Consider the following 26,040-nt stretch of genomic DNA (forward strand, 5'->3'; position numbering starts at 1 on the left):
CAGTCGGTCCTTAGTGGCTGTGTAGATTCCCTGCTGAAGTGACAGACCATAAACTTTGTTTGGAAAACTCCTCTAAACCTCAGGTCTTTAAAACTATCACTTGATATTTAGAGATGAAACACTTGGCACACTAAAAATGGCGCCCAGCACTTTACGTGAAACAAAATGACTTGTAACTTCTTGTAGACAGTCATATTTATGGATAAATATAACTAAGACAACTTAAGATGCCCAGCTACGCTTAAATGCAGCCAGTGTCTGTCAACATAAACACTTGTATAGACCCCGAATATGAATCTTGGTCTCATAAACTTGCTGACAAAGGGGATAATTAAGTAGTGGGCCTGTAGCATGGTACAAAATGGATTCCATGTTTTTCCATTGGGAGCATTTTTGAATTTGATCTTGAAAGTCTCCATTCAGTATTGTCCAGCTATAGAGGTGCCAATCTAGCTAGAGAATTTCTTCAGCTATATACTACTCAAGGCAGTAAAACTTCTCTAACTTTGACGCAGTGCTATTGGGCTATTCTTGGCCAGTGGTCACTTAACTATGCTACATAACTCTGTTGGCCTTCTCTCTGCAAGTAAAAGTATGAGGCAAAGTATTCTAGAGTTGGCTTAATCCTAAGAGCATGATGCTACTCCTGACATGACTGTATACCCATGACTAACTATAACTCTGCAGTGTGGGGGTTTCTGTTGTTGCTACTGCACGGCTATGGTGTTGGTAGGCCAAACCATCAACTTGAAGACTTTCAGTCAGAAGCAGTAAAGCTCACATATGTGCAGAGGACTTTCCCTCTGCTGGTTTCAGTTTAAAAACTCAGTGGGGTCAGTCATATTTGTTACCAATGTTTCAGCAGTTCACCTCTATTCTGGTTCCCCTAACAGACCTGAATGGAGTGACACTAGTGTGAACCAGGTGTAAATCATGAAAGGCAAAATTCACACTTGCATTGGGCCAGTCACTAAGTTTACTCATGGGGTCTGTCAGGTTTCTGCCATCGTTATATTGAACCCAGTAGAGAGAAGTCCTTCTATGCAGGACTTTTCTCTCTGCTGAAAGTCCCTTCACACCTGAGAACTGTGGGGGTCTTCACACAATTCCAAGCCCCCCTCCCATTTGATGCCTTACATAAAATACATGGTGTCACTAAAAAATAAAACTTTTCTGCCAAAAGACTGTTCATATCTGTGCTGAAAATTGGTGGCGGAAAATCCTGCATGGAGGACTTGGATTTGCCAGTTTTAAATTGACAAACGCCATTAGTCATTGGAGTCTGTGAGTCTGTAACACCGCACTACTGTAAACTCCTCAATGGTGCTGCTGACAGAAATGTAAGGAAGTTGTTCAAGGTGCTGAATAAATTCATATTTATCCACATCTTTTATTTTCTCAATGTTAAAAGAAAAAAAACTGTGCTAAATTGAGGGCAAGCTATATTCTACCTCTTGGGCTTTACCAGCATGTCCAGGTCCGGATTTTAGGTGATTCTTCATATGCATAAACCTTCCATCCCCATGACTTCTGCAGCTTAGCCAGTTGCAAACCTCTATGTACAGGGCTGTCATCTGACTCCAACAGATGGCACAATTGTCAGGTTGCCTGGGCTAAACCATCTTTGAGTCTTTGCTTTTGCTGGAACTATCATTCTTTAGCCTTAGACTACATATGCACCCTGCATGGGTCCCAGTTCGGTGACAGCCATACCTACCCACTCATGCGCTGATTCCAGTCTGAAGTTGTGTTTCCATGGTAACTTGGAACGTTATGCAGTACTAGGGAGTCTCTACAGCCTGCCTCACTTGTAATATATATTGTGCAGCCCAAAACATGAGGTTATTGGTTCTATCCTGATGGTGCTAGCAAAACATAGGTGTTGCCTTCTCAACCACATCTGGTTTTCTGATATATTGAAATGTTTTCGTTTTTCTGCTCCAAACTATCAACAGGATAAGTCTTCAGCATGTGATCTGGTGGGGTTCTGACCATCCAGGCCCTCCTCAGATCAGCTGTTGTAGCAGCTTTTTGGTGCTGGAAGCCACTAGTAGACAGGCAGTGCAGCTCCTTGACAAGTAATGGGAGCAGCTCTACAGCCCTCATCCACTGCATAGTGCTTCTACCAGGAAACTACAGCACTCTCCTACTGTTTGAATAGCTGTGCTGCCTGTCCACTGTCTGCTTCTGCCACCCAGAGGCTGCTGCAGCAACTGATCTGTTGGGCCCCTGCAGAGCATATACTGATGACCTATCCTATGGATAAGTCCTCTGAAGTCTGAGCCCAGAAAACCCCCATCCTGCTATAGCTCTTAAAATTTTAACTTTCACTCCCAGGCTTCCAAAAGCCCTAATTTTATTTATTTTTGTAGTGTTGTATGGAGAGTTATATTTTTACAGGACAATCTAACTTGTAATAGTTTAATTTAATGTTATGTATAATGTACTGGGAAGCTTGAAGAAAACTCCCAATAGAATTAGAAACTATTTGCACAACTTCCTTACAGGCTTAATCTGGTAAGCATTTACTGTGCAGGGGTGACTTCCTATATATTTTAATATATATATATATATATATATATATATATATATATATATATATATATATATAAAAAAATTTAATGTTCATGCTGTGCACCTGTCCATTTTGACCATATTTTATATTTTTTTTCCCCTCAGTGGAAGTACCATGAATGACAAAGTAGAGATCTAATAAATATTTCATTATACAGACTAATTCAGTCACACATTTTTAACACTTTGAACTGAACAGCATCTTTAAAGTTAATTTAAAGCGATATTTCAAATTGTAGTATACTTAGTAGGGTCCCATTCACACAGAAGGTTCTGCCCTGATTCTGACTGCCATTGTTTTTGAATAGGAGGCAGAGATTGGAACAGGTTAGTGAGAAAAGTCCATCTTGTTGTCCACAGCTCAGGGCTCCCAGCTGATGAGGTCTGTTCATCTAGGTCTAATCTATCAGAAAGCAGATACTCTGCACTGGTATTCCTACATGGGGAGTCAGGAGACAGAAAACAAGAATCCTATTTGGTTGTATTTACATCAAGTTACTCTAATCTTCCAATGTCTTCCAGTAGTTTCTGTATAAATACAGCAGGTATGTGCTTTATGGCACCTGCAATTTATTTCTAGAGAAGGATGTCTATCACTTCGTCAATTTCTGTTAGCGGTTAGCCACTTTCTAATGTGGTCTAGCCTTACAATGGGCCATCGGTACTGGGGGTCCAACAGAATCCCTGCAGATGAGCTGCCCTGGGTAGCGCTACTCCAAATGTTTGTATAGTGACTGAACCACATGGCTCCTGGCATTCAGACTGTAGTGGTGGCTTTAGGTGCTGCCCCATTAAAGTCTATGGATCCCTCTAATAGAAAACAGAGCTTTCGTTTTATACCACCTGGTTCTGGTATCAGAAGATTGGCAAGACACTAAGCTTTCATATGCTGGAAAGATTGAAGTAGTAACTGCAGAAGAATTAGATATATCAATAGTTAGGAATTTGAACTTGATATGCTGCAGTTCATGCTGTTAACAAAATCACATTCCTGACTGTTCTTAACTTTTCCAGGCAAAAATATTTTTTTTTTAAAGTCTGTTCGTGCTAGTGATGGGTTAAGTGCACCCAAATAACTTTAGCTGTGTGACTTCTGGGTTTCTGAGCTCCTGGTATTTTCTGCATTTTTTTTTACTCTAGCATCTTCCTGTTGTGTTTTTCCTACAACTACCATGGAGCTGTGGGCTTCACTCACTTGCCTCCCCTCACTTGCCTGTCTTCCAGTCCAGACCTTGTGGGCACAGAGCATCACTTCTGGCCTACGGTGCATGCTAGCACTATTGTGAAGGCATGAGTGGCTGGAAGACATCAAGAGGAGGTGGTGCTGGCTGCCCAGAAGTGACATTGTGTCCAGACTGGTAAGCATGATGGGGTGGGGGATGGGTTAGTATAGGTGATGTAACATGACTGCCCAGTGATCTAGGTAACTGTAAATGTTTGGTACACTAATCTTGGAGGGGGGGGTTAGAAATCAATTTATTCATAACCTTTTTAACTATTGAGGTCTCAGGCTCTGTTACAACACTTCAATCTTTGCAATGTATTAAAGCTGATAAACTTGGTTTATAATTCTATAACCATTTTTCTAGGTTAGTAAATGCTTCAGCTCTGAAAACTTACAAATGTATATGGACTTTCCCTAGTAACAGCTTGGTTAGGGGGTGTCTAAGCTGAATGTTTTCCTTCTATTAGAAAGGAAGTTAATAAAATAGATGTCAAAAATTCTCCAAACTCTTCTTTACACAATGGCACAAAAGCTACATGTTAAGGCACAACATCTTCAAAAAAAAGTTCAAAATGAGCAGAATTCATATATGCCTCTTATGACTAAGCAGTAGTGTCAATGTAAATTGATGCTCTTTGCATCTTAATGGGACTGCCTGAGAGCTGTACACTGCTTTGGCTGTCTGATAGATGAACAGCACATATACCCTTTATTGTTCATAAGCTGATGGAGTCTTGGCCCCTGTTCCAATAACTTCATGGCATCAGGCAGCATCCTGTTCTCATGCACCTATAACACACATATTCAGCTGGAAGTTAAAGGGGTTGGCCACTTTCAGACCAATATTGACAAACAAATGTACAATAAAAAGATATACAATTTTCCAATATACTTTCTGTATCTATTCCTCACGGTTTTTAGATTTCGGCTTGCTGTCATTCATTCTGTTACTTCTAGTGGATAAAACTGACCATGGTCATGTGATTTACGGTCCATGGTCATGTGGTGAGCACACAGGTGCCTATCGTTAGTCACAGCACAATAATCAGACATCTGCCTGGTAATCAGCTGTGCACCTGTGTGCTCATCACATGACCATGGACCATAAATCATATGACCATGGTCAGTTTTATCCTCTAGAAGTAACAGAATGAATGACAACAAGCAGAGATCTAGAAAACTGTGAGGGATTGATACAGAAAGTATATTGGAAAATTGTATATCTTTCTATTGTAAATTTGTTTGAATTGTCAATATTGGTCTGAAAGTGGCCAACCCCTTTAAGCTTTATTCTGTGCTGTAGCCAGAATAACGCTTTACAGAGAAGATTCTAAGCATTATGCCAGAATCAGCTTTATCTATTCTAGCTGTAGCAAATGGTCAGACTTAACACTTCATATGTCCTTGGCGATGAGTTGAAGCTGAACTGTCAATACAGATTAAATATTACATTCAATCGGTGGGTTTATTCTAACATTTGTGTTTGTTTTTCATTTCTGGTGTTTGGACTGCAGCAATCATACTCTATTACCGGTGTTGTGGCCCATCAATGATTCTAGTGTGGTAAACGGCAGGTGACCACTATTGCCGAGGTGTTGCTCTTTTTGTCGTATGCATTTTTGAGCTCTATGAAGCAATAAGGGCATTGGTGCTTACATGTGCATTAGAAGTGTCTTGTTGCTGCAGAGTATGGGAGCAGTACAGGAGGAGGGGCTGTCCTCCTGGAAGAAGCATGGAGGGGTAAGTATATACTATGGGTTGAGGGTTGGTCTGAGTAGGTAAGTGTGGAATAGTTAGAGGAAGCTGAGAGGGGTTGGTGAGGAAGTTAGATAGTAGGAAGCTGAAGCATGTAAACAAAAGGCAAGATACCAGCAGTCCCCCAGAGACTCACAGAAATAACAACTCAGATGTAGGTATATGGGTGCATTTGTAAACACACACTCACACACACACACACACACACACACTTTAACTAAACCCTTGCTGCTGGGTTTTTGTCAACATAAAAATGAACTGTTGCCAAGATGTTTCTCCAGAGACAAAAGGGAAAATGCTGTTTGAGTCAGGACTCTGCACACGTGAGCTGCAATGGCACAACTGGCCCACTACACAACATACAGAGCAGTCTGCTTTGTACACTATGCTTTTCTTTACAAAAACGTATGCAAACTGCGTTTTAGGTCACGGTCAGGAATTTCACCCCAGGTCTTGGTCATGTCTAATATAACAAATACAACCAGTTGTCAATTTTGACACTGCATATTATGTTCAGAAAAAGCTATGCATGAAAATGTGCAACAGTTGGTCCTCATTATAAATGTGTTGCAGATCAAACTGCAGTCTGCAACTTTATTAATATGAAGCTTATGTTAAAGTGTGTTGGGAAGTCATTTATTCTGGCCAGAGGACCAAAAGAATGGAGGCAGTCCATTGGACTGAAACAATGACTGACAAATCCCATTGACTATAATGGGGTTTGTTGGGTTTCAGGGGTGCCCCCCCCCCCCCAAACTAAAGTTGGGCTTGCATCACTTTCATCTTTTGTCTGGTAACTTTTGATAGTTCTCTGCCAGGTGGACACTGCCACAATATAACCATAGTGTGCGTTTTTTTTTTGTTTTTTTTAAACTGGAAACTTGCGTGAACTAGTTCAGTCTGATTAGTTTAAGGGGTGCCCAGAGTGCCAGCAATGTCTCCTTATTGAAATTAGAAGTTTATGTAAAATTAACATGACTGACTTGTATTTTCCTTTCAACACAGAAGGATGATCTAGGGAGAAATAAGGATTGCTGGGGATGCCCTACTGACACCCCAGCGCTCTCTACATGCAGCAATGCTGACATATTCCGCAGGATAAACGCCATGCTGGATAATTCTCTGGACTTCACTGGGGTCTGTACTACTCCCAATGCCAAGGGTAAATGTGACCATCTTCAAGGTACACTTTTTGAAAACTTTTTGCTAAACTTGAATAACTTGTCAACAGATGTTGATGGCTAATTTTTAGGATGTATCATTATTAGGTGGGTGTCTGAACCCATCTAGTAACTGGTGTCAGGCCCAGTTCACACATGCATTTGGTTTCTGTTCAGAGTCCACTTGGGAACCCCTCGAATGGAAAGTTATGTGGGTTGTTTCCACATGAAACATACAGAAAGAAAAAGGCTGCTTGCAGGACTTTTCTGGCCAGATGTTTCATGTGGAAACCACATGGATCCCATTAGTCTATGGGGTCCACAGGTTTCCCAGGTAATCACCTTTTAATGCATATAGGTTCCATGTGGGGGGTCCCCAAGTAGAAACCAAAGCACTCAATTATCTATTTGTTTATGCCTTTCACGGATCTTGCATAAATATAGGGCTGTGCAATTAATGAAACGTGACTTTCAAAAAATTGTGATTATGGCAAAAGAAGCAGAAATGGTGCTTACTTCCTTTGTTGGAACCTGGTCACCTCTTTAATGATGTTGCAGACTTAATCAGTGTCAATCTAGAAGTGACTACAGAACTGACAAATGCTTAATATACACATGAATAGGCAGTACCTCAGCGTAGTCACTACAGTTTACAGGGCAATTTACTTCTGTCTCTAGACTCTGCGCCCCCCCCCCCCCCCCCTCCCACTGTTCTGATATTGATGACATCTCCTAAGGACAAGGTCACCAATGTTTGGGTTTACATAGCCCATTAAACCAACTTGACTATAAGGCAAAGTGGCTTTCTTGTGACAAGTAGAACTGCTTGCTTAGCTTCAGGTTTCTGTATGGCCATACTGTTTGGCTGGTCTTAAACAACCGTAGTTTAAGACTGCAAATGGTCTGCGATTGAGGGTTTTCAATTGCAGACAATTTGTGGACACATTATATTCAATGCGGCCTCTTACACCACCGGATATTTTATCCGTGGTGTGCCGGGCCGCAACCAAGGTCCGCACTTTATAGAACATGGCCGTAATTCACAGCACTGTACAGACTCGCCCATAGAACTCTATGGGTGAGTGCAGCAGTTTACGGGCATCTGCGGAGTGTATGTTGATGATCAGCAACTTGCAGACCGTAAAGGCATTACAGTTGTGTAAGACCAACCTTAAAGTGGGTTTTTTATAAAATGTTTTTTTGCAAACATGCTCCATGTCAAGGTTCATGTTGTCACTTATTTTAATGATGTGATTAGTGTAGTACTGTGTGACTTTTAATTAGATGGGGTAGGGGGGTTGCATCTGAAAATGGGTTTACTCTAGTGTCCATATACTACACTGTTTTAAAACACGACAGTGTTTGTATAAAAGGCATACAGCTGTACATTCCACTTAGTTATGCTGGTAGATGGCATCCTTGGGTATCGGTCCCGCTTTAAACTATGAACCGGGTATTTCCTGCACCGGGTAAGCTTCATTGGCACATCCAGAAGAAAAAGGGAGAGAACAACCCGCTCACTGAACCTCATGCATGGATTGAAGTCCTGGATTACACCGCTATGTTGGAATATCAGATGCACGGGACCACAGGCGCCTTCGGCTTGGAGCAAGTTATACATGAAGAGAGAAGGAATTTCCAACAATCTCCATAGCCAATAAAACTTAGCTTTTAATTATGAAAACATTTTACAACAAAAAAGGATAATGTGTGCGAGAAGCACCCCTAAATCCATCTAAGGCATTTGGACACCCTAGATGGAATCAGAGGGTGCTTTCTTGCACATTATCCCCTTTTTTTATTGTAACATATTTTCATAATTAAAAGCAAAGTTTTATTGGATATGGCGATTGCCGGAAATTCCTTTTCTCTTCATGTAAGCTTTATTAGTGTCTGCCCCAACTCTTCCCCTGCAGGGGGCAGCTGGTAAATTCAGATGATTACCATAGGCTACTATGCACAATACTACACCACTGGCCTGCTTGGTAGAGGAGAGTGGGTGATGTCTGTAGAGCACAGGGGGTGCTGAAAATGTGCTTCTTCTCACTAAGGTAAAACTCTGGAGCTTGTAAAGTAACTAAAGCTTATCCAGTATATAAATGTATCCTTGTGTACAATTGTATCATACCCTACTGTAGTGAGTAGTATGCTCTGCTCTTTATAAATAGAATGTATATCTGTATAAGTAGAATGCTGTATATATGGGGTGATTCATGAAACTATGTTGCTCTATAACAATTGATAACATGGGCAACAGGCAGATTTCCTGCATCACTCCAGTTTTCTGCTGCAGTTTAGTCTGAATCTTCATAGTCTGTAACTCTAAATGCTTTAGTAGCAAGGTCTGTTTAACCCTCTCATTCACACATTCTTGAAAAATTTAGTATAATCCACTTTTGAAGGTTATCCCTATGCCATCCTGATAAACAGCAACCCGGAGCAAGCTCTTGTCTCTATTCCAGGCAAACAGATTATGCTAGCACAATGATGAAGCCTTGCATTGCTGCTGCTGATTCAGGCTTGGAGTCAATCCAGAATTGTGTGGGAGGGGTTCTAGAAGGGCTGAGAGGGATGAAGGCAGGGCCACTTGAAGCAAAGTGTCTGCATTCATGTGCGCAGGAGTCTCTGCCTCTTGTAGATCTGCTATATTTTTTTTTATTTCTTTCAATTTAACAGATGCAGGTTCTCAAACTTTAGATTCTGCATTTCTCTTGACCTAACTGATGCGTAAAATGGCTTTCCTTGAATTCTAAACACAGCTAGGGAGGTAGAAAGGGGAGGGGTGTGATAATGCAATGGCTTAGGGGCATAGCAGTAGGTGCTACCTGCTGCTGGTGGAGAGCTCCTTGTATTTAGCATAACCTCAGATAAATGGTCTTTAATTCCTATTTCTAAGCAGACTTTACAGATACAGAGGGAGCTACAGCAAGCAGGATGCTCTTCCCCACATCACACGATCTGTCTCCTCGTGGCCTTCCTGACACAAACGACTTGTGCCTTGGACTGCAATCCCTTAGCCTCACAGGTTGGGACAGACCGTGGAGCACTCAGGACTCGGAGGTTTCTGGACAGTCCAGCACACCATCAGCTGCTCAGTCAGGTGAGACACTTTTTCTTATATATTGCCAATAAGTTTCAATCTAAATCAGATGCCATTACTCGATCATGTGACTAGCTCACTGAATTAGAGGGTGTCTTTTTACCAGAATAACCTTTATCTATTACTGGAACTCGGGTGTTCCACCTTAGTTTGAATAGAGCAGGAGGTCAAAGATGTGAACACTCACTCCCTTCATTTTCAATGGGAATGGATCTCCAGCAATTATCATTAAAATGAAGTAGCTGTACTTGTGATCTGATGTTTCATTCAAACTAGGCGACAAAACTCCCCAGTTCTTGTTACTGGGGAGGGGGGGGAGAAGGGCCTAACTGCTGGGACCCCCAGTAGTCATCAAGTTGCCCCATATCCTGCTTTGAGTTCAGCATTTCTGCTATTCTGATTTGTGTAGTAAACTTGTCCTGCAAACTGTGCACTTGCCACCTTTAACAGCACATGATTGAGTTAGCTGTTTTTCTAGTATTGTCTTGGAGTCAGCCATTGTCAAATCAGTCCTATTAGTGTTACTGTATCAGTCCACAGTAAGCCACTACTATGTGTAGTTGGTTTACTTCCCCTTATGCAAATGACTTGCATTATTCATTAGTTAAATATGCATAGGCTGTGAAGACCACTGCTTGTTTTTAGTGTCCTGAATGTAAATGTATGCATGAAGAAACAATGCTCTAGCGTGTGCTAGCATTGGTTAAAGGTATTCATGCTTAAAGGAGTTATCCAGGCTAAAAAAAAAAAAACTTGTCAGATGTAGAAAAATAAAAGCACACTTGCCAATGCCCCCAGCACACTCCTGCAGTTCCATTGTCTCCATAGTCCATCAATCAGGTGGGACCCAGGAAGTCACAGCCAGCAAGGACTTCCTGCAAAAATCAGATATCCAAACAGTAGAACTGGACTGCATGGGGAGCAACAGCCCCCCTTCCCCAATATATAAAACAAAAAAAAAAATCAGCCTGGGCAATCTGAGTGCAGAAAAGAAAACGGAATTAGTGTGAAAATGGTCAAAGGAAAATTGGCTTCTATAAAATCTGCAAAAAAAAAAAAAAAATCTCAAGTGCAATGAGAATTCTACCAGCATATGTATATAGAAGAAACATGTGAGCCATCACAAACTCATCAGTCTGCAATCTGGCTGTACAAATTACTGCAGCTTGTTTGTAGGACCCTAGCCACCCAAACTGCAGTTGTTGCTAATTTTAATGTCTCTGGGAAGTATTAAAACTAAGAGGTTTAACGCATAAAAAATAAAGTGCAAATGGCTGGGGTGGATTACCACTCTAGACATTGAGTGGCTGGGCATCTTGGAGCACTTCCTGCATATTGGTAGACACCAGGAAAATGGAGTGCAGTGGAATCTTAGCAGCCTTTGAACCAGGTTAACAGGGCACTAATTGGATAATCTTTTGGCCTGCTAATATGGCCCTATAACCTGTTAAGGCAGTCCATGATTTAGAAGAATGTTGTGGTGCCTTACATAAGGCTTCATGTACTGCAGGTACACAAGAACTGTGCCCAAGCAATCCTAACATGGCTGTTTAAGGGCTAGTTCACAAAGGGGCAAGGAGGTGGATTTTTGACAGCAGCTTTTGCCTCAAAATCCACCTCCACAATGGTGGTCTATGGACACCACTAGCGCTTTTTTTTTTTTTTTTTTTTTTTTCTGCTAGCGGCATGTCTCCGCTAGTGGAAAATGGTGAGCTGCCCTTTCTTCAGGCAGATTCTGTGGCTCGCTGAGCCACTGCTTCCGCCTGGCGGCAGCAACCTCTAGATTCGGCCCATTCATTTGAGCCGACTCCGGAGGGGGAAGCCGTGACTGTGGCAGGCGGGTTTTGACCAGAGAGTGACGCGGCTCCGTGTCACTCTTGGTGCCAAAATCTGCCCCCGTGTGAATGAGGCCTTAAGGCGTTGACAGCAAAACATATTGTATTTGCAGGATACAGTAGATGATGACTGAACACAATTCAGGTTCATGGATCTATTGTCACACTAATTTGCTTCCTTGTGGTCATCAGTCCAGAGGACTGAATGTTCCCCTTCCCCCTCCTTGTGAATGAAACTCTAGTGTTTGTATGACTGCTCTCCATTTGCTATTCTGGGTCTGCTGTAACATTAGGCAGGTGAATACAGGCCTCACCGCCCCTTTCAAGTGAGTGGAGCACCAGTCACGCAAGCACATTGGCGCACAATTCACAAATGGCCTTAGAAAGGGGATAAGTGTAATTGCCAGGTTCCCCTGTGGATAGGGCATAAGTGTCATAACAAGACAAACCCCTTTAACTAAAAATTTGACTTTCATATTTCTCCTCCTTCCTCAAGCTTTGCATCTAATGCAGGAAGGCGTTAGTTTTAGCTGTCCATGTTAATGTAATTGGTCAAGCTCCTAGAAATGCTGCCTTCACATTACGTTCTACTTATAGCTCTACATTGAAGACCCCTTGACATGCTGCCACTCTTCAAACTGTGGTTTGCAGGTATCCAATGGGAGGACCTTCTCAATGAGTTGGGTATCATGTTGCTTTACTGTTCATTTAAAAAAAAAAAAAAAGCTGTGCTAGATCTAGGATTCTCTTAAACTCTGGAATAATCAGTCCTCAAAGAAATTCTATCAGAGCTGCCAAACAAATTCCACTGTGCAGCAAATGCCCTCACCATTGACAACCAAATATCACAGTGCAGCACAAAAACCTGCCCAGCAGCTCCAAATACCAGCATTCATCAATGTATCCACAGATGTACCATACACCACAGTGCAGAGCTAACAAAATTGCAACACAATACCTAAGCAGAAGTGCCATACTCAACAATGCAGAATCACTGGTAGTTACACTGCCGTCTCTCCTAAGGGAGCAGCAAAAGTATCCTTAACTTTCCACATCTGCACAAAATCTCCTAATTCATCTTTTCCTACGCTCTATGGAGCACCCTACAACAGATTAGAAGAGCCTTCAAGCTCCAGTCGCAGGCTGCCTCTTCTATATTGGAGCAGTCAGTCTGCACTTCAGCTGAACTGCTCCTAGGTATATATCCTGTGGACTCCTGGTGTTCACAGGTCCTTCAGTCTCTAGGAATTCTAGTGTAGTTTTGGGGGTGGAATCTAATATTGTGGTAATGATTTTTGATCATTTGAAATACCCTCCCCCGCCTAACTTTTAATTTACACCCTTTAAAAAAGTATATCTGCCCATTTGCCTGGGGTGGTCATGTGACTGTTCAGGCACATTCTGATTTCCTGGCGACGTCCCATTTCGCTGTTTTTGGGAATACTCGCCACCACTCACTTCCTCACTGGCTGTCACTTCCTTCACAAGGGAGCTGGAGCCTGCACAGGCACCAGTTCTGGATCCCAGGTGTGGGAAGTCATCTCCAGGATGACAAGACAGGCAAGTATGATGGGTTGGGGGGACAGAGTTAGGTAGGTAGATGGGGCTTGTAGTCAGCATGCTAGCTATGGAAATGGGAAGGGTCTGAGTGAACTGCAATGCATCATGGTAGTTGTAGGCTAAGACAGTAGGAAGCTACCCATGTAAACAAATTCAGAGAACTACGGTAAATGGAAAATGCTGCAATTGCATCACTGACTTTTCATATCCTCTAACAAAACTAAATGTGAAACTGGCCTTTACAAGTATATGGCAACATACAGAGGAAGCCTCAATCACTTCCTGCAACAATACTGGTGATGTACCAGGTTACTGTTAATAGAGAACAAGTTCTATAAAAGACTGACCAGTCTTGAATTATAGTACCTTAATGTCTGCAGTGATTCAGCAAAACGCATCCTTTGGGCCTTCAATGCCAAGTCCCAAAATAGATATTGCAGGGATATAAAGCAGAGCGCTGTCCAGCATCTTCATGTGGTGCTGATGGCTCAAGTTCTCAAATTTTGGCTTTAGTCGGCATGTAAAGGCTTGGATTGCATGGGAGAGAATAAAATCCCATAGAGTTCTGCAGATTGAGTTTTGACAATATTGCCTTTGCAGCTTCCAGTCATTGCAGTTTTTAGAGACTTGGGAAGCAGTTTGGTGTTTGCCAGTTTTTTGGTAGTTGCAAACCCAGAGTGTGAATATTTTTTTTTTTTTTTTTTAATAAATATTCAGGGAATATGAATCACGTTAATGCCAGTATTCATAATTCTCCCCCTTGTTTACTTTGTTCTAAAACAAATTTTTGCCCATTCAAACCAGCTTTTGCGTAAACATTAAAAAAAAATATGCCACAGCAGTATTTGAGTTTGAAACCCCCTTAAAATAAAAATTTCAAGGGGTTTTGTGGGCAATTTTTTTTAAAATCTGAGCTATTAATGGGCTAATAAACGCCCCCCCCCCCCCCCCCCCCCCCCTACCCTATAGCAGTGTTTTCAGAGACTTCTGGATGTCTCTTGGAGCTCCTGGTATCTCCATTTGTTTATATGCTTCGACTTCCTGTTATGTAACTTACTCACCCCCCCCTCCCTCTTTTCAGACCCAATTATAAAATATACTTTCCTTCCCGTGAGATGGTACACATGCTCTTCATCTCTGCAGCGATGATCCAACTCTAATGCACATGCGGAAAATGTGCAGTAGAGGTGGATTATTGCAGCAGTTTGCAGAGATAGCAGCACATGAAGTGCGAGCACAGACAGAATAAGTAAAGCAGTAGCCGTCCCGTGTCTCACTAGTCTAGTGATCCCACCCATCACTAGTCCCTCACACGCTCACCCCCCCTTCCCCTTCCGCGTAACCCCCTTCCCCAGGTTTCCCTAGCAAACCGATTCTGCCCACTGCTGGCAGACAGGAAGAGGGGATGAGCTGTTCCCAGACACAGGAAGGCTTGGTAAGTATTGATGGTGGGGGGATGTCTCTGCAGCAGTAATTACACTTAATCATAAATGGGATTACAATAGAAGTTAACACCTGCCTCTCTAGATAAATCAACTGACCTGTGGCCAGCATGTCTACAAATGTCTTAGACCTCATGAGTTGGCTCAAAACTATTTTTCCCTATGGCCATGATTGTATTGTAAAGCATATCACTACTTGTTTATGGTGCAGATGAGCAGCTCGGGCAAGATGGCAGTCCCTATAATATACAGATGGAGTAAAAAAAAAAACAAAAAAACTAGTCAAATGTGATTATCAAGATTTTCAATAAAATATTTAGTGACCTTTGAAATTGTTAGTGTTCATAGTCTTTAGGGGAAAATGTCAGTCTGGATAATGCTGCTCAACTTTTTTTTTTTTTTTCTTCCCAGTCTTCAACCTACTAAATAACCCACTTGGAAAACCTCCACCACTGGGTTTCTTGCCTTTGGACCCAATTGGTTCAGATTTGATGGAAAAGTACCCTTCCCCACTGTTGCGCAACTCTCGATTTGACAGTCGGTCTATTTTGGACTCCCGTTCTAGCAGCCCTTCTGACTCTGACACTAGTGGATTCAGCTCTGGATCAGACCACCTATCGGATTTGATTGTAAGCTCAGTATTTCCTTGCAGAAATGCAATTGTTTGTGGTGTTCAAACTTTAGTCTGTATACTTGGCAAGGTTTGTGGAGCCACCTATTAGGTTATATCCACTTTCTTTTAGAAAGGGTCTCATTTCTTCTTAGGAAGTGACACCGGGTTCATAGACATGTCCATGAATTCAATTTCTAAGTGGGGCACTTTCTAAAAGGCCACCAAGACTACTTCTTACTTAAAAAATTTGCTTTCATTTTATAGTATGTATATAGTTCATGTAGTGACTCTTGAAACTAGTGTTTCTTGCCAGACTTCATCTTTAACACTTACCCACTTATTTTTACAGTCTAGTCTGCGTATTTCACCACCTCTACCCTTTCTCCCATTGGGAAGTGGTGTTTCCCGGGATCCTCTAAAGCTGGGAATTGGCTCAAGGCTTGATCCAGATCATGCTGCTCTAGCAGCAGCCACTGCTTCCCCTATGGGAATGTCAAAAAGATGGCCTGGTACTTCTGTGTGGCCTTCTTGGGATTTGCTGGAATCTGCTGATGACCCGTTTAGCATTGAAAGGGAGGCACGTCTGCACAGACAGGCTGCAGGTAAGATTTAAACTTTTGTTTAAAAAGAAAAACAACAAACAAACTTTACAAATGGGCTTTAATTTATAAATCTAGAGAAAAATCAATATTTCAGATTGTCTGCAGAAGACATTGCTTGTGGTTGGGGAAATATTGAAAGTGAGGAGAGTTGTTCTCATGTTTGGGATCCTGAGGCTGTAGAACCTTATGCTCCTGAGGACTGATGCAGTAATGAACTGTCCTGCAGTGGGGATGTTGGTGGCATTCTTGGGACTTTGTAGAGATGTCTCCTGCCAGGCTGTTAGGGTTACCTGATGCTGTGGTGCAGGGATTGTTTTAGACAAAGTGGGACCCCCATATCCTGACATACCAACACAATCATATTCAGTCACTTTAGAAGTCAGGGCTGCAAATCCAGCGGCATTGATAGTCGTAAAAGATCAGGAAGACCAAAATATATATATTATATTTGTGAAACTGTACCGCTATATAGTGGTAATTCTTCCCAATATACAGACAGTTGACAAACAATACTCATGTGTAGACCAACACCACCTCTATACAAGGCCCAGATAGTACACGACCTCCACACTGCGACCGCCATTACATTGCATAGTGAATCAAAGACAATAGCCGTGCACTACACAGACAACATAATAAACACATCAATTCAAGGGTTTTCTGGCCCCAAATTGATTCTTTTATACTGATAACCTATCCACAGGACGGCTCATTGGTATGTCAGTATATGATCTGTCAGGGTTCAACACCCGAACCCCACAGATCCGCTGTGCCAGATGCTGCTTGTTGACAGGATGCCGTACCACTACTATTTAAGTAATAGGATCGATCGGCGCAGCAATTACCCAGAACCACCACTGTACAGTGGATGGTGCTACTGTGACAGTCCTATTACTTGAATAGTAGCAGTACGGCATTCTGTCCACTAGTTAGTAGCTTTAGACTGGACCCTAACAGTTCACATACTGAGGTCCTATCCTGTGGATAGGTCATCCGTATCAAAAATTAGTTTGTGGATAGACTTCTTTTAAAATAGTAGTTTACTACTTTCCTGCCCCCAGGAATAACAGCCCTCTTTTTGGCCATATGTAATACAAATCCCCTTTTGTATTGCCTTATGAGTTATTACAGTGCCCACTTATAAATAATAGTCCAGTGCTTATGAATAATAGTTCCCCCTTAGTTTGTTCTTATAAATAATACTCCCCCTTCATCAGTAATAGGAAGAGGACCAGATTACAAAGAGGATCACCGCGCTCAGTTGATGGATAGTAAGAAGACTTTTATTCCAGTAAAAGAAACACAACGCGTTTCGGGCATCGGTGCCCTTTCTCAAGTGTATGTACTCATCGTAGAGTCTGAAGGATTTCTCTATGGTACCCAGACATGGTGGAAAGTTCTTCACGAGATTTTCTAGAAGGCGAACTCAAAATGTCCGAGATGTTTTTCCTGTTTTGATTTTTTTTGGAGGTCTTATAAACTTTTTTTATAGGCTATTTTCAATGGAGTAAATGTTGGGTCTGAGACACATTGTAGCCTGTGCTGCGGCCATGGCAGGAGCGTCTGGAGGATGTTACATGGAACGCATGATGTGAAGTCAAGCCAGACAATCAAACTTTCTTCCTTCAAGATATGAAGTTTATAAGACCTCCAAAAAAATCAAAATAACAGGAAAAACATCTCGGACATTTTGAGTTCGCCTTCTAGAAAATCTCGTGAAGAACTTTCCACCATGTCTGGGTACCATAGAGAAATCCTTCAGACTCTACGATGAGTACATACACTTGAGAAAGGGCACCGATGCCCGAAACGCGTTGTTTCTTTTACTGGAATAAAAGTCTTCTTACTATCCATCAACTGAGCGCGGTGATCCTCTTTGTAATCTGGTCCTCTTCCTATACTCGACTGACACCAAAGGTGGCACAGGATCCTGCAGTCTCACCATCAAGGGCAGAACCCCCCCCCTCTCTAAGTGGTTCAAAAACCCAAACAAATGGTTGTATACACAACCATCTGAGGTAAGAGGCCATCTTACCTTACTATTAATATCTCAAATTCTCGCACAGTGCTTCACCATATGCAGCTCGGTGCTGTTTTTTGTTTGTTTTATATATTCATCAGTAATAGATCCTTATTACAAATAGCCACCCCTTATAAATTTCCTCAAGTAATCCCTCCATATATATTATAAAAATTAGCTATTTATAGGGAGTAACTTAAGGCTGGGGGAACTATTATTGAGGGGCTAATAGTTCCCCCTAACTTCAGGCCTGGTTCACATTTGTGTTTGGAATTTCACACAGAACCCATAGACTATGGGGTATTTGTTTTCCGCACGCTGTCCGCATGAGTCATGCGGAGAGAAAAGTACTTAATGAACTACTCTTCTCTCCACATGACTCGTGCAGAAAACACACGGGGGGTGGTGGTCCCCAGCACTCAAACAGCACTGGGGGCATCCGCAATGCTGCGAGGGAACTCAGCAATGACTTTCTTCTGGACCACCCTCTGTGTCTTCCTTCCTGAGTTTGAATCTCGGGTCTTGGGCAGAGCAGACTGCGCATGCCTGTGGCCACAAGAAAAATGGCCGCTTACACAGTAAGCTGTGTAAGTGGCCATCTTCTTGAGGCCTGTGGGCATGTGCAGTCAGCTCAGCCCAAGGCCTAGAAGACTTTAAACCCAGGACAGAAGACAAAGGGAGAGGGCGGTCCAGAAAAGGCATCTCTGGAGAATTTTCGCAGCACTAGGGATGCCCCCAGGGCTGTGAGAACTCAGTTGCATACCAAAGAAAAACAGGATTTCTACTGAATGGCAATACGTACAGGACATCAAAAGGTAGAATAGCCTGCCTAAAGGCTATTCCTACGTGTTGGTGAGAAGTCATTTTAATGATACAATCCATTTAATTTAAGCTTCACCTGTTTTCTGAGGGGGATCTTCAGAATGGGAGCGTTCCCATATGGAAATTAGACAGATTACCTTGGAATGAAACTGATCGAAAGAAAGTTGCTAATCTGATCTTGTGTAGAATAGAGAAAACTGAGTTATGAGTGACTCTGAACAAGACAGTCATAGACTTCTGTGTTGGTTCAGGGAAAGGTCTACTTGCTTATATAGCCGTGCTGGAGCAGGTCCAAACATGTAGTATATTTAGAACTGGTGTAAATGCCTTCAGTGAGAGGGCCAGGTAACTCCTACCTGTTGTATAGAGTATGGAGGCCCTCACCTCTGCTGGGGAGTATTGTGATCATCTGAAATGGACTCAAAATACACTTGCACTCTAAAACTGAATATACAGGTATGACATCTCTGAAATGAAAAATGTTTAGAGGCTTATTAAGTCTAACTTTAGTTTGGAGAAAAATGACAAACGAGTGGGGTTTAAAAAACAAAACAAACTAGTTAATGCATATGGTTAAAGTGACTATAATCTGAATGGAAGTGTTTAATTGCGAATAATGTGGTTTTAAATGATGCAATAGTTCACTGGATGGGGAGCCACTTTGTATATCACGCACTGATGCAGACCTATGGTTCGATGACTTTCAGAGGTGCATGGCATCTATTTCATGAAAAAGGTGTATAAGCTTTATAGTACTGGGGAGGGGGTTGGGGGGCTGAGAGGTCAGTTTACATGACCATTATGGTACATGAATTTGAAGACTTGGCTACTTGTCAGTAAAGGAATTTCTTATGGACAGCAAGGAATACATATAACTTCAAGAAGACTCAATGATTTTGTGGAAAAAAAAAATGTCCTATTACAAAGGTCTTTATTAAATGTTTTTTACCTTTTCAGCTGTGAATGAAGCTACATGCACTTGGAGTGGCCAGTTGCCTCCTCGTAACTGCAAAAATCCAGTCTATTCCTGCAAAGTGTTTCTTGGTGGTGTTCCTTGGGACATTACAGAGAGTAAGTTCACTATAGCAGCACTTGTCACTTTTCAATGACTCATGGCACTTGGAAAACATGGTTACAAATGAGTTGATGCTTTGATTTTTATCTCGTACATTTAAGAGTGGCCAGCTTGGTGCTCGAGTAAGTGCCACAAGTCTAGCTTCAGGAGCCAATGGTATTAGCGATCACATGACCTTTGTTGGGTCATACAAATGATTTGTAATGCCACATCAGAGGTGCTCTTTGTAGCTTTCATCCACACCCTTTGAGAGATCAGTGTTTTGGTATTGAATTTCTTAGTGGATTTCTCACTTTCATGTATTTTGCAGCTGGATTGATAAACACATTCCGAGTGTTTGGTGCTCTGAGCGTTGAGTGGCCTGGTAAGGATGGGAAGCATCCCCGTTGCCCACCTAAAGGTAATATGCCTAAAGGTAATACCAGAATGGTAGGAGCAATTTTTTTTCATTTTTAGCACTTCCTGGGTGTGCACTGGTGGTATGTCTTTACATGGTACCATTAGCTGGTGACACGGTGATGGGACATGTATGGAACTAATAAATTCAAGTTACAGGTTAGTATAACTTGTGTACTGGCTATGTTTAAGATGCTTTTTAGATGTGCTGAAGGTACTTATAAATGAAGGTACCATTTCATCTAGTTTACTGAGGTTGGGTTCATAAATGGTTTTTCTTTACATGACTTAAAAAATGATGGGATCCTCCTGGGGAAAACCACTTGCATCTGATGGGCTTTATAAGATCTGTTCATATGGTGGGATTTGGAGATATTTTAAGGCAGATGTCTATTTCTACTGTGAACATGGCCTTAGAGGAATTCCTATTAGTCTACAAATCTAAATGTGGTTTAAGCTCAACATTTTTGCTAATCTAGAGAAAATCTTAAAATTCAAATTTAATTGGGTCAGGGGTGACTTGGTTACCAATGGATGGAATCAAAGGCAATGAGGAAATGCCATGGTTTCCTTATTGTGGGAGTCATCAGGCAGAGCCTGTCTTGACACTACAAAAATTAAATGAAATTCTTTTCCTTCAAAGCATGGTATAACTTAAAGTACTTTTATCTAAAATGGTCTCAGACCATTCTTTTGAGACTAGATGCAATGTGATGCTCACTTTGCCATGACCTACAGCAGACTGAAAATGCAATGTAGGATGTTTTAGAACAGGAGCTGAGCGGATTGATAGTTTTCTCAAGAGTATATAACTTTAATCCAATCTTTGGTGAAAAGTATGCAGTCCTATAGGTTACTGGCGGCCATCTCTATGCAGTTAAAGGGAGGTAGTTATCATGAACAAGATAAGAACAATAAAATAGAACTGTTAGGCTGGTCTTACACGACCGTAATGCTTTTAGGGTCCGCAAGTTGTTGATCATCAACATAGACTCAGCACATGCCCGTAAACTTATTTTTATTTTATTCGGGTTTTCTAGATCTCTGCTGTCATTCATACTCTTCTAGTAGATAAAATTCTGACCAAGATCATGTGATACATGTAGATATGAGGTGGTGGCTGCAAAGAAATCTACAAAAAAAAAGTGACCTATTAAAATCCTACCATTCTGACTCTGGCCATTATGGCTTATCTAAAACATGAGAAGTTTGAAAATGGCAACATTCTTTAAATCTATTTAACATGAAGTTGAGTCTTTCAAGTGAGGCATGCTCCATCTAGATGTCTGGAATTGCTTTACTGGGCAACTGTTGGTGGTCCACAGTCCAGCTTAAAATGGGTGTGGGGAGGAACTTGGGCTGTCACTACTTTTGATGAAGGTTACGAATGCTGTTCTCCTAATCCTGCAGGCTATGTGTACTTGGTGTTTGAATCTGAAAAATCTGTAAGAGCGCTACTTCAAGCCTGCACTCAGGACTTGCTAAGCCAGGATGGACTGAGTGAGCACTATTTCAAGATGTCAAGTCGCAGGATGCGCTGCAAGGAGGTAGGCTGTATTTACACAGATGGGACCCAGTGCTAGCTGCAGGTGTCAATACTCAATTCCTTCAGCTTCTGCCCACAGATGCCATGTCTGTAGCTATCAAAGCATTTGGGTGTTTAGGGGTGAGAGATCAACCCCCTCCTCTTTCAACCACTGTTCCCATGCAATAGGTTGATGTACAGTGAGGCAAAAAAGTATTGTCAGTCACAAATAGTGCAAGTTCCACCACTTAAAAAGATGAGGCGTCTGTAATTTACATCATAGGTAGACAAACTATGAGAGACAAAATGAGAAAACAAATACAGAAAATCAGTCTGATTTTGTAAGAATTTATTTGCAAATTATGGTGGAAAATAAGTATTTGGTCACCTACAAACAATCAAGATTTCTGGCTCTCACAGACCTGTAACAACTTCAAGAGTCTCCTCTTTCCTCCACTCATTACCTGTAGTAATGGCACCTGTTTAAACTTATCAGTATAAAAAGACACCTGTGCACACCCTCAAACAGTCAGACTCCACTATGGTGAAGACCAAAGAGCTGTCAAAGGACACCAGAAACAAAATTGTAGCCCTGCACCAGGCTGGGAAGACTGAATCTGCAATAGGCAACCAGCTTGGATTGAAGAAATCAACTGTGGGAGCAATAATTAGAAAATGGAAGACATACAAGACCACTGATGATCTCCCTCGATCTGGGGCTCCACGCAAAATCTCACCCCGTGGGGTCAAAATGATCACAAGAACGGTGAGCAAAAATCCCAGAACCACGCAGGGGGACCTAGTGAATGAACTGCAGAGAGCTGGGACCAATGTAACAAAGCCTACCATCAGTAACACACTACACCGCCAGGGACTCAGATCCTGCAGTGCCAGACGTCCCACTGCTTAAGCCAGTACATGTCCGGGCTCGTCTGAAGTTTGCTAGAGAGCATTTGGATGATCCAGAAGAGTATTGGGAGAATGTCCTATGGTCTGATGAAACCAAACTGGAACTGTTTGGTAGAAACACAACTTTTCGTGTTTGGAGGAAAAAGAATACGGAGTTGCATCCATCAAACACCATACCTACTGTAAAGCATGGGGGTGGAAACATCATGCTTTGGGGCTGTTTCTCTGCAAAGGGGCCAGGACGACTGATCCGGGTACATGAAGGAATGAATGGGGCCATGTATCGTGAGATTTTGAGTGCAAACCTCCTTCCATCAGCAAGGGCATTGAAGATGAAATGTGGCTGGGTCTTTCAACATGACAATGATCCAAAGCACACCGCCAGGGCAACGAAGGAGTGGCTTTGTAAGAAGCATTTCAAGGTCCTGGAGTGGCCTAGCCAGTCTCCAGATCTCAACCCTATAGAAAACCTTTGGAGGGAGTTGAAAGTCTGTGTTGCCAAGCGACAGCCCCAAAACATCACTGCTCTAGAGGAGATCTGCATGGAGGAATGGGCAAACATGCCAACAACAGTGTGTGCCAACCTTGTGAAGACTTACAGAAACCGTTTGACCTCTGTCATTGCCAACAAAGGATATATAACAAAGTATTGAGATGAAATTTTGTTACTGACCAAATACTTACTTTCCACCATAATTTGCAAATTCTTACAAAATCTGACAGTGATTTTTCTGGATTTGTTTTCTCATTGTCTCAGTTGAGGTCTACCTATGATGTAAATTACAGACGCCTCATCTTTTTAAGTGGTGGAACTTGCACTATTGGTGACTAAGTACTTTTTTGCCCCACTGTACGTTAGCATACTGTGCCCCAGACAATTGTTTATATTCTCCCAACAAGTTTTATTAAGAAATGGTGGTAAAATAGCAGTACCACATCTATATATAGTTTTACTAGAATTGCTTTGAAACTTATTTTTTGCCAGGAGGTCGAGTGCACAAATGGTAATGGTGACTTTTAGAGCCCCCCCCCCCCCGAAACTTTAACCTCTTCCAGACTACCATAGACTGTCCAGGCAGTCCCTTTTGTTCTGCAAAGAACGTAACTGTACGTCTTTGGCTGTAGTTACAGCCGTCTGAGTTATGGGCACTGCCATATGCACATGGCTATGAGCACTGCCATGTTGCAGCTCCCCTCTGACTCAGTGGTCACATGATCTGCCAGGGTCAGTCTTAGAGCTGCTGGGTCCTACAGGACCCAGATGATCTCTGGCAGTCATGGGCAGGAAACTGTACTGCAGCTGGGGCTATGTGTATCAGCCCCAGTTACATGGGAAATCTGCATCCCCCCCCAAAGTGATTATAGACCTATGGGGACACAATGTAAAAGAATAAATGGAGAAAGATGGTGAAACATTTAAAAAAAAAAAAAAAAAAAACCTGTCCTTATTACAGGTTCTAGCCCTATCCCCAACAACCAATATAAAATTACCATAACTGAGAGAAACTTTTATAAAGTGGTTTTTTTTTTTTTTTGCAGCACTCTGTGCTATTAAAGGGATTCTACCATTAAACTTTTCTTTTTTTTTTTTTTTTTTTTTTGTCGGTATGCAAATTAGTTCTCGCAGCACCTGGGGCGACCCCAGCACTCAAACAGCACTAGGGGCATCCCCAGTACTACGAGAGAACTCTCCAGCGCCTCCTCCTTCTGGATTGTCCCCTTCATGTGGCATCTTCCGGTGCTGGGGTCACACTTGTACACCTGCACAGTCCGCTCTGCCATCGGGCCGCAGGCAGAGCCGAATGCACATGCCAGCGGCCAGGTTTTTGTGGCCACTTCGAGCATGTGCAGTACGCTCTGTACTCCATTGAACTACAGGAGCATACTGCGCATGCTCACGTAAGCGGCCACAAAAACCTGGCCGTCGGCATGTGCATTCTGCTCTGCCTGCAGCGTGATGGCAGAGCAGACTGCGCAGGAGTACAAGTGTGACCCCAGCCCCGGAAGACGCTGCATAATGAGGACATTCTAGAAGAAGATGGAGGCGACGCTGGAGAGAATTTCTCTGGCCAGCACCAGTCAGTCTCTCTCCCAGTTTCGGGGGTTTGCCGACTCTGGGCACATTCCGACAATTACCATTCACACATAGGCCACTGTCTTATGGGTAATTCAGTTCGCTTGCTATGATCCTTAAGGTACGACAATTTCTCTGGTACCCGACAATTACCCCTTTCTCAATCTGACAACTCTGCACTTTGTGGCATCTTGTATGCGACTAATGCCAATGCTGTTTTCTGTTTAATGGCGGAAGGTGTGTGATAACTATCTTCACTTGCATGGGTGTACAAATACTTGGTAGTGTTTGGGAGAGGAGAATGCAAACAAGGCTAGGCAACAAATCTGTTGATGCTACATGTGATTTTCCCCCCCCCCCCCTTCCCCATGCCTCACAATGCCACACCTAGCAAACTGTGTAAATGGTCATATTTAACCCCTTCCCGACATGCGCCGTAATAGTACGGCGCATGTCGGGTCTGTAACTATGGCTTTAAGCAGTAGACAACCGGCTCTAATGCCTCCGATCGGTCCCCGGACCGATCGGCGGCATTAACCCCTCCGGCGCCGCGGTCAAAGGCGCTGGAGGCGCCATTTTCCCGGCGGCGCATGGGCGCCACCATTTTGGCCGGGATCGTCGGCTCCTGGAGCATGCTCCAGGGCTGACGTCCCGTTGCCATGACAGCCGGGAGCCTTGTACAGGCTCCCAGGCTTGTCTGCAAATCCTCTTTTGCAGGCTGGTCTATGCAGCCTGCAAAAGAGAGGATGCTTTTTTTGCAATGCATTAGCATTGTAATGCATTGCATTAGTGATCAGACCCCCTGGGGTTCAACACCCCTAGGGGGTCTAATAAGTGCAAAAAAAGTTAAAAAAAATATAAAAAAATATAAAAAGAATTAAAAGTTCAAATCACCCCCCCTTTCCCTAAACACATATAAAAGTAGTTAAAAACCTGAAACATATACATGTTAGGTATCCCCACGTCCGAAATCGCCCGCTCTACAAATCTATAAAAATATTTTTCCTGTTCGGTAAACGCCGTAGCGGGAAGAATAGTCGAAAGTGCCAAACCGCCGTTTTTTCACGGTTTTGATTCTGATAAAAATTTGAATAAAAAGTGATCAAAGCAATAACATTTCCTGAAAATGGTAGAACTAAAAAGTACACCAGGCCCCGCAAAAAAACTCCCTATGCATCCCCGTACACTTACGTATTAAAAAGTTACGGCCGTCGGAATATGGCGACTTTTAGAAAAAAAATTTTTTAACCGTTTTGGAATTTTTTTTTTTTTAGGGGTCAAAATGTAAATAAAACCATATAAAGTTGGTATCCCTGGAACCGTACCGAAATACAGAATATAGGGGACGTCATT

General features: G+C 42.4%; 2 protein-coding genes across 4 annotated transcripts in view; both read left to right on the forward strand.

Annotated features, from left to right (window-relative positions):
* RPS17 (ribosomal protein S17) overlaps nucleotides 1-26,040 on the forward strand; it is a 161,821-nt gene that overhangs the window by 89,043 nt on the left and 46,738 nt on the right. The window lies entirely within an intron of this gene.
* Nucleotides 6,566-26,040, forward strand: part of CPEB1 (cytoplasmic polyadenylation element binding protein 1) — a 29,880-nt gene continuing 10,405 nt past the window's right edge. The window contains exons 1-7 of one of the 3 annotated variants that reach the window (XM_075273610.1): nucleotides 6,566-6,737; nucleotides 9,614-9,814; nucleotides 15,063-15,280; nucleotides 15,614-15,866; nucleotides 19,666-19,779; nucleotides 20,094-20,198; nucleotides 21,590-21,726. In XM_075273610.1, coding sequence (XP_075129711.1) covers nucleotides 6,662-6,737; nucleotides 9,614-9,814; nucleotides 15,063-15,280; nucleotides 15,614-15,866; nucleotides 19,666-19,779; nucleotides 20,094-20,198; nucleotides 21,590-21,726 — 1,104 coding nt within the window. In that variant the 5' untranslated portion in view covers nucleotides 6,566-6,661. Of the gene's footprint in view, nucleotides 6,738-9,610; nucleotides 9,815-15,062; nucleotides 15,281-15,613; nucleotides 15,867-19,665; nucleotides 19,780-20,093; nucleotides 20,199-21,589; nucleotides 21,727-26,040 lie in introns of all 3 variants that reach the window. The other 2 variants (XM_075273607.1, XM_075273608.1) reach the window with 2 other exon arrangements.

Source organism: Leptodactylus fuscus, chromosome 5 (assembly GCF_031893055.1).
Source record: "Leptodactylus fuscus isolate aLepFus1 chromosome 5, aLepFus1.hap2, whole genome shotgun sequence".
Lineage (NCBI taxonomy): Eukaryota > Metazoa > Chordata > Amphibia > Anura > Leptodactylidae > Leptodactylus > Leptodactylus fuscus.